General features: G+C 49.3%; 1 protein-coding gene across 1 annotated transcript in view; it reads left to right on the forward strand.

The window, feature by feature from the left end:
• PLEKHA5 (pleckstrin homology domain containing A5) overlaps positions 1 to 7,088 on the forward strand; it is a gene marked incomplete at both ends in the record, with an annotated part of 169,882 nt that extends 162,794 nt beyond the window's left edge. Inside the window, 6 exons of the mRNA XM_080705042.1 lie at positions 1,281 to 1,469; positions 1,561 to 1,842; positions 2,868 to 3,014; positions 3,632 to 3,756; positions 4,627 to 4,772; positions 7,000 to 7,088. Coding sequence (XP_080561168.1) covers positions 1,281 to 1,469; positions 1,561 to 1,842; positions 2,868 to 3,014; positions 3,632 to 3,756; positions 4,627 to 4,772; positions 7,000 to 7,088 — 978 coding nt within the window. The remainder of the gene's footprint in view (positions 1 to 1,280; positions 1,470 to 1,560; positions 1,843 to 2,867; positions 3,015 to 3,631; positions 3,757 to 4,626; positions 4,773 to 6,999) is intronic.
• Between the last annotated feature and the right edge of the window lie 1,045 nt (positions 7,089 to 8,133).

Here is an 8,133-nt window from a genome sequence, read left to right on the forward strand (position 1 = left end):
TAATCCCAGCACCTGGGAGACTCAAACAGGAGGAGCTCAGATTTAAGGCCCTTTGTAACTTAGTGAGACCCTGTTTCAAAATAAACATAAAAAGAGTTAGGGTTGTAGGTTAGATGTAGAATACCCCTGGATTCGAAAAAGACAATTTTTTCTATAGTTTTATTGTTGCTCATAAAATGTAAATATCGGAAAATATCGGAGGGCATTTCCTTGACTAAATTCCTTGGCACATGTTACTCCGTGGGGGAGGGGGGGTTAGGGGGTTGAGCCCAGGGCATTCTGCCTCTGAGCTACACCCTCAGTCCTGTTTTATTCTTTATTCTGAAACAGGGTCTCACTAAGTTACAAAGGGCCTCACTAAATTGCTGAGGCTGTCCTCGAACCGGCCTGCCTCCTGTAAAAGCATGTGCCACCATGCCTGACTGCATTTTCATTTAAAATGAAATAAATCTGATTTTTAGATACACCCCTCACCCCCCCACACACACACACACACTTCTCCTGGTTTGAATTTAATTTGTTCACTTTCCTGATTATGGTTGCTTTTGATGGTGGTTTTTGTTTTGGTTTGGTTTTGGGTTTTTTTGGTGGTACTAGGGTTCCTGGAAACCCTTCTACCTCCGGGCTACACTCCCAGACCTATTTTATATTTTTTTTATTTGGAGACAGGGTCTCTTAAACCAATGCGGCTGGCTTCGAACCAGTGCGATCCTCCTGTCTCCGCCTCCCAAGAGCGGAGATTACCAGCATGCGCCACTATGCCCGGCTTGGTGTTGTTTTAAACAAAAAGATACCTTCTTTATTCTTCCGTCATTGACCATGTATCAACAATTAGGGATAAAATAACTTAGTTTTTTTTATGGCCCTTTATTGACATTCAAAACTTCCACAGTTTTTTGTTATGTTTTTTTTTTTGTTGTTGTTGTTTTGTTTTTGCGGTACTGGGGATGTGACCCAGGAGCATTCTACCTCCAAGCAACATCCCCAGCCCTATTTTTTGTTCTTTATTTTGAAACAGGGTCTCACTGAGTTGCAGAGGGCCTCACTAAGTAGCTGAGGCTGTCCGCGAACCTGCGGTCCTCCCATCTCAGCCTCCCAAGTGCTGAAAACTCCCACTTTGAGGGAGGCGTGTTCGGGTATGGGGAAATGGGACCCAGCGCTCCACACCCCAGCCAAGAAACCTCCGCTTGTGATTTTAACACAAAAGAAACCAGTGCACTCTCTGACGCTTGCTGTGGGCGCGCTCCGAAGTTACTCTAGGCGTTTCTCTTTGGTCCTAGGAGCGGCCGCGGAGCGCCCTGGAGCAGCTGTGCCTGGCGGAGAGCGGGCGGCCGCGGATGACGGTGGAGGAGCAGATGGCGCGCATGCGGCGGCGCCAGCAGGCCTGCCTGCGGGAGCGCGAGCGGCGGCGCGGGCTCGGGCTCGGCGTGCGGGGCGGCCCCGCGGCCCTGCAGGTGCGGTTCGGGACGGTGGGGCCCGGCGGCACTGGGGATGCTGTGTGAGTGTCACAGGAATAGGCTGGCCAGGACCGCTTAGTGAAGTGACTGGTCCTGAGCCCAGGAGATCAGAGACAAGTCCTCGCTGCACAAAGTTATAGCCTGCATCTTGGGAGGCGCCCCGGGCACAGCGGGCTGCGCGACCCCCGGGGAGTCCTCGGCAGTGGGCATCCTGCAGGTCCAGGGCGGCCCAGCGAGCCGCTCACCCAGCGCAGAGCCCACCTCTAGTGAAGTGGGCCTCGCCTCGCCCACTGCCTGCCCTCCTCAAGAGCAGCAGACGGCAGAGCCGCGGCCAGTAGGGCTGGTGGACCGCAGTCTTCTGCAGAGGCTTTGTCTAGAACTGCAAGTGAGGCGTGAGGATGGAGAATTTTAAATTCTAACGTGGGGGAGCCGCAATTTTAAATTCTAACGTGGGGGAGCCGCCAGCCCACTATCTCTACTGGTCGACCCTGTTCGTGGGTCAATATTTCCTACGGGTCAGCGACTATGCCTGGGTCAGTATTCTCTATTGTGCCGACCCTCCCAGTCAACACAGCTTGGGGTCAATCTCGTCTTTATTGCGCCAACACCGACGCTGGGTTTGTTTTTCCAGAGGTACTTATACACAGTTACAGGTCAATCAACATTCTCGTGCTATCACCACCAGAATACAATACAGACCAAATCCAAAGCACACATATTATGGTAGCTCAATCAATACCCTCCTGTCATCACCACCTGATCTTCTCCCCAAACCTTGTTGACTCTGGGCCAGGGACAGTCAGCTGAGTCAAAGACACTAATCTAGGGGAAAGCCTTGAGGGCCCCCCACACTGCCCCACAGCCCTTTCCACGCCAGAAACGGCCTGCTAGTGCACACTCAACAAAGCGACAGACGGCTAAATAGTAGCACACAGGGAGGGTTGAAAAAGGAGAAGGCAGGCCGATGGCGCACCTGTAACCCCAGCCCCGTGGGAGGCTGAGGCAGGACATCATGAGCTCAAGGCCAGCCTGGGCAACTTAGCAAGACCCTATCTCAAAACAAATTTCTTTTTTAACACAGGGTCACACCAAGTTGGTGAGGCTGGCCTCAAACCTACAATCGTCCTTTCTCAGCCTCCTCCATACTAGGATTACAGGTGTGTGCAACCACGCCTGGCTTTCAAAATAAAAATAAATAAAGCTGTGGTTCAATGGTAAGGCACCCCTAGATTTAGTCCCCCGTACGGGGTGGAGTGGGGAGTAGAGAAAGTGTACATTTCCTTGTTGGTTTTCATAGAAGCCTTCCTGTGACCAGAGACCTAGCTTTGTTTTTGGAACTAATGGGTACTATGTAAAAGCATGCATGCGCGCACCGTCCAGGTCTAACCGCAGGATGTGTCTTTCGGGCAGACTCAAAGGAAGGACGAGAGCCTGAAGGAGCCGGGCCCCCTCGGCCACGAGGGCAACGTGAAGGCCGGCCGGGAGACTCCCGAGGCGGAGGAGCTCCGACTGAAAGACGCCGAAGCCGAAGCCCAGCGCGTGGGTCTCGGCCAGGAGGTAGCGAGGACTTAGGCACACGTCCTGGGGCGGGTTCTTGAGAGCAGAGCAAGTGGCATAGTTAAAAATAATGTGTTTTCTTCTGTCATAGACTCAAAACTAAATGACTAAGTGCCACGTGAAAAGATAGTGCCTAACTGAAAAGTTAGGCCCTAACCAGCCAAGCCTGGTGGCACACACCTGACGGCTCAGCTACTTAGGAGGCTAAAGCCTAAGGACCACAGGTTCAAAACCAGCCTCGGCGAGTAATGAGCTTGTTCACCACCCAGTGAGACTCTTGTGTCAAAATAAAAATTTTTAAGAAAAGGGCTGGGGGTGCTGCTCAGAGGTAGAATCCCCGCAGGCTCAATCCCCAGTATCACAGAAGGAGAATATTCTATCCCAACAGCTAGATCTTAACAATGTAGAGCATCCTTTTGGATAAATAACCTTTTTGCAGCCTGGTAGTAAAGAATGTTAATTTTTAAAATTTACTCAAATCTAAATTTATTATCAGTTAATATTCAACGTAGGGTATAATTTGAGGGAATGATTTTTAGTAAGTATATTGTAATGCTTTTGGATCTACCAATTGGTAGCAATGCTTTGAAAAGGAAATTTTTCTTCTTACTCTGTAGTTTAAAGGAACTGAAAATAATTTTTATGAAATGCACCTCACGCCTGAGCCAAACAGAGTAAATTCTGAGGAAGCAGTAGATGAAGACAAGAGCCAAGAGGAAAGGCCTGAAGATGTTGCATGCAGGTAATGACGAAGAAAACGCCCGGGCGTGGCACAGGCTCATCACCACACTCGGGAGGCCGAGGCAGGAGGATCCCAGATTCGCAGCCAGCCTCAGCTACTTAGTGAGGCTCTGCAACTCAGTGAGACCTGTTTCAAAATAAAGAATAAAAAATAGGGCTGGGATGTAACTCGTAGGTAGAATGCCCCTGGGTTCAACCCTTAGTACCGCAAAAAGAAGCAAAAATAAAAAATGTGTAAATTAGAAATCTGTAACTACTCAAAAAATGGTAAACCTCAAGCCAGGCACGGTGGGACACCCTGGAATCCCAGTACTTGGGCGGTTGAGACAGGAGGATCGTGGGTCTGTGGCCAGCCTCAACAATTTAGTGAGACTGTTCCAAAATAAAAAATGAAATTGAGCTGAGGGTTTAGCGCAAAGGTAGAGTGCCCCTGGATTGAATCCCCAGTACCACACAAAAAAACTGTGAATTTGAGAGGTAAAAATTATTAGATTGTCAGGCGTGGAGGCGCACGCTTGTAATCCCAGCATTCGGGAGGCTGAGACAGGAGGATCCCGGTTTGTGGCCAGCCTCAGCTACTTAGGTCCTTTGCAACTCAGTGAGGCCCTGTTTCAAAATAAAGAATAAATATATATATGTATATTTATATAGAGAGAGAGACAGAGACAGAGGGGGGACAGGCTGAGCCTGTAGCTCAGAGGTAGAATGCCCCTGGGTTCCATCCCCAGTACTGAAAAAAAAACAATAGGCCGGGGATGTAGCTTGCAGGCAGAATGCCCCTGGTTTAATCCCTAATACCAGAATTTAAAAGAACAAGAAATTGGGGGAAATACTCTGCTCTGCATTTTAAATTTCAATCTGTGTTCGTTAGCTCTCCAGATGGGCTGCAGATCTCACATCCTAAGCCAGACGTCTGTCCTGAAGAAGACTCAAAGGACAGTGCCCATGAACAGGAAGAAACCGGCCCTTCCTTCCAGCGGCCTGCTGAGGTTTCTAGAGAAAGCCCAGTGGGGGCCGGTAGGTAGCAGGCCTCGGGCCTCCTGCTGGACGCCCCTCCCTCTGTGCTCTGAGCGTGTTTCCATGTGCACGCGGAGGGCGCAGCCAGGGGCCACTCTGTGGCCTGTCTGTGGATTAGTGAGCGTTCTTCTTCCAGAAACGCCTTCCGGAGTGGAGCGTTGGCACTGCCCAGGGAGGACGGCGCGGCCCGGCCAGTCTGCTCTGGCTCAGGGACGCTCCTGCTGTGGCTTTGGGTTGTTTTTGTGGTACTGGGGATTGAACCCCAAGGGCATTCCACCTCCGAGCTACACCCCCAGCCCCACTTTCTTTCTGTTTTGAAACAGTCTCCCTACTTGCTGGGCCTGTCCTTGAACCCGCGTCCTCCTGTCTCCACCTCCCAAACCCTGGATCACAGGCGTGCACCCCCACGCCCGGCTAGATTTTAGTCAGAGCACATTTGGTACCTGTTATCTAATAAGGCCCTCCAGTACAGGGAGAGCGCCTGGGTTCTCAGTGCTCACAAGCTGGACACTGGGAGTGCAGAACACCGTACGCCTCGGTGGTAGAACGGATGCCTTAGCCGGCTGTCATCGCACCTGGGTTCTTCTTTGATAACAGAGAGCATTGCCCATATCACGTTAAAAATAAACACGCTGCCCACTCTCTTGAAGGCGCTGTGCTGTGGCAGACCTGGGGCCATGCTCGGCCAACCCCCGAGCCAGCGCCCCAGCTTTTCTCCCATATTTGGGGGGCTATTTTCTTTTTCTTCCTGTATGATTTTTGGAGGGTGGGAATGCCGGATAGGATCATAACCATCAGTGTATACAGTCACTTTTCCCTCTTGTAATTTGTAAGCAAAAACCATTCCTGGGAGCAGGAGAAATAAACCAAGTGTTGTGGGCCTGTATGTTTTTATCATTTTGAGCCTCACTATGGTATATCACTATAATAAACATATAAAAGGAACTAGAATTCCAATAAAAGCATAAAAAGTGTATATAAGTAAAATAAATGGCCAGACATGGTAAAGCAGACATCTGTAATTCCAGTACTTAGGAGGCTGAGACAGTAGGATTGTAGATTTGAGACCAGCCTCAGCAATGGAGTGGGACCCTGTTTTATGTATTAATTTTTTATTTTTTATTTTTATGGAGGTACTGGGGGTGGAACCGAGGGGCTTTCTACCTCTAGGCTATTATATTATATTATATAAATATATATTATATAAATACATTATAAATATATAATATAAATATATTATAAATATATAAATATATTATATAAATAAACATATAAATATATATTATATAAATATATTATATAAAATAGTCCCAGACCTATTTTATATTTTATTTGAAAACAGGATCTCACTAAGGTCCTGAGAGCCTCACTAAGTAGCTGAGGCTGGCTTCGAACCTGTGCGATCCTCCTGTCTCAGCCTCCCAAGTGCAGGGATTACAAGCGTGCACCACCACTCCCGACTTGGGACCCTATTTTAAAATAATATTTTAGCCAGGTGTAGTGGTGCACTTTTGTAATCTCCATACTTGGGAAGCTGAGACAAGAGGATCGCTGTTGGGGACAGCCTCAGCTACTTAGCGAGGCCCTCCACAACTTAGTGAGACCCCGTTTCAAAATAAAAATGAAAAATAGGGCTGGTGGTGTAGCTCGAAGGTATAACCCCCCTGGGTTCAATCCCCAGTACCAGCAAAAGGAAAGGGGATTTTTAAAAATGCCTGGAGGTATGGTTCGGACATAGAATACTCCTGAATCCAATTCCTAATACAAATATAAAAAAAGAAAGATACTTATCCAAACCGGGCTTGGCACATGCCTATTGTCCCCCTTGGGATTGTGAGACTGGAGGACTTAAGGGTCCAGGCCACTCTCTGCAACTTGACACCTGCTTTAAGATGAAGAATAAAATAGGAAGCCGGGCGTGGTGGCCACGCTTGTAATCCCCGCGCTTGGGAGGCTGAGACTGGAGGATCGCGCAGGTTCAAAGCCAGCCTCAGCTACTTAGTGAGGCTCTCAGCAACCTAGTGAGACCCTGTTTCCAAGTAAAATATAAAATAGGTCTGGGAGTATAGCCCGGAGGTAGAAACTCCCCTGGGTTCCATGCCTAGTACTACAAAAAATAAATAAGAATAAAATTGGGCTGGGGCACAGCTCAGAGGTAGACTGGCCCGGGTTCAGTCCCCAGTACAAAATAAACCAAACTTACCTTTGCTCCTCTTGTGTGTTCCAGGGGGGAGCCCGCCCCCGCCCGGGCCCTCGGCGCCCACCTCGCCCGCCCCGCCACAGCTGCCGGAAGGCTCGCACTTCGTGTGCGTGTAGCCCAGGTACGTCTCCCTGCACCTGGCACGTCCGGAGTGTGTGATCTGCCTCGGTGTGCTCGTTGGTGTAGTGAATTGAAGCTGGGATTCATCAACCACCCGAGGGGAGAGTGGGCAGAACAGGCTGCGTGCACGGGGCAGCACGGGAGCTCAGCGCCCACCGCGCCCTTGCCCACAGCGCTGCCTGTGTTTCATCTTCCCTAAAAGCAGCCTGTGCCGCAGACCAGCCTCGCCGGCTGCCAGGGCGCTGGTGAGCCTGGGCCTTTGCACGCGGTGCTGCGGCCACCTCATACGGGGTGTGGGGCGCTGGGGATTGAACCCAGGGGCATTGGAACTCTGCGCTAAACCCCCAGCCCAGTATTATTTCTTATTTGGAAACAGGGTCGGTCACTGTAAGTTGCAGAGGGCCTCACTAAGTTGTCAAGGCTGGCTTGGAACCTGCGATCCTCCTGTCTCAGCCTCCCAAATTCTGGGATTACAGGCATGTGTGACCACACTCAGCTTTTTTTTTTTTTTTTTTTTTTTTGCGGTACTAGGGATTGAACCCTGGAACATTCTACCTCTGAGCTAACCAGCCCTATTTTTTTATCCTTTTCTTTTCTTTTTTTTTTTTTTTTTTTAGTAGGATCTCGCTAAGTTATAGCGGGCCTCACTAAATAGCTGAGGCTGCCTACAAACCTGCGATCCTCCTGTCTCAGCCTCCCAAGTACTGGGATTACAAGGGTGTGTCACCACGGCCGGCTATTTTTTGTCTTTAAACACGGTCCCAACAAGTTGCTGAGGCTGGCCTTGAACCCAGGAGCTTTATAGCTCAGCCTCCAGATAACGGGATTACAGGTGTACACCACCATGCCCGTCCACAGTATGTCTTGGTTCAATAAATATCCATTGAACACAGACCGTCCTGAAATAAAGGATGATCGGATTTCAAATGCCAGAAGTACATCTCCAAAGTCTTTAAAAGTTGTTCATTGAATTTATTTAGTTTTACTTTTGCTCCAGGAGCCAGTGGCATGACATAGAAGTTATTGCTGCGTATTTAAAAG

This window comes from Muscardinus avellanarius (genome assembly GCF_963383645.1).
Source record: "Muscardinus avellanarius genome assembly, chromosome: 11".
In the NCBI taxonomy this organism is placed as follows: domain Eukaryota; kingdom Metazoa; phylum Chordata; class Mammalia; order Rodentia; family Gliridae; genus Muscardinus; species Muscardinus avellanarius.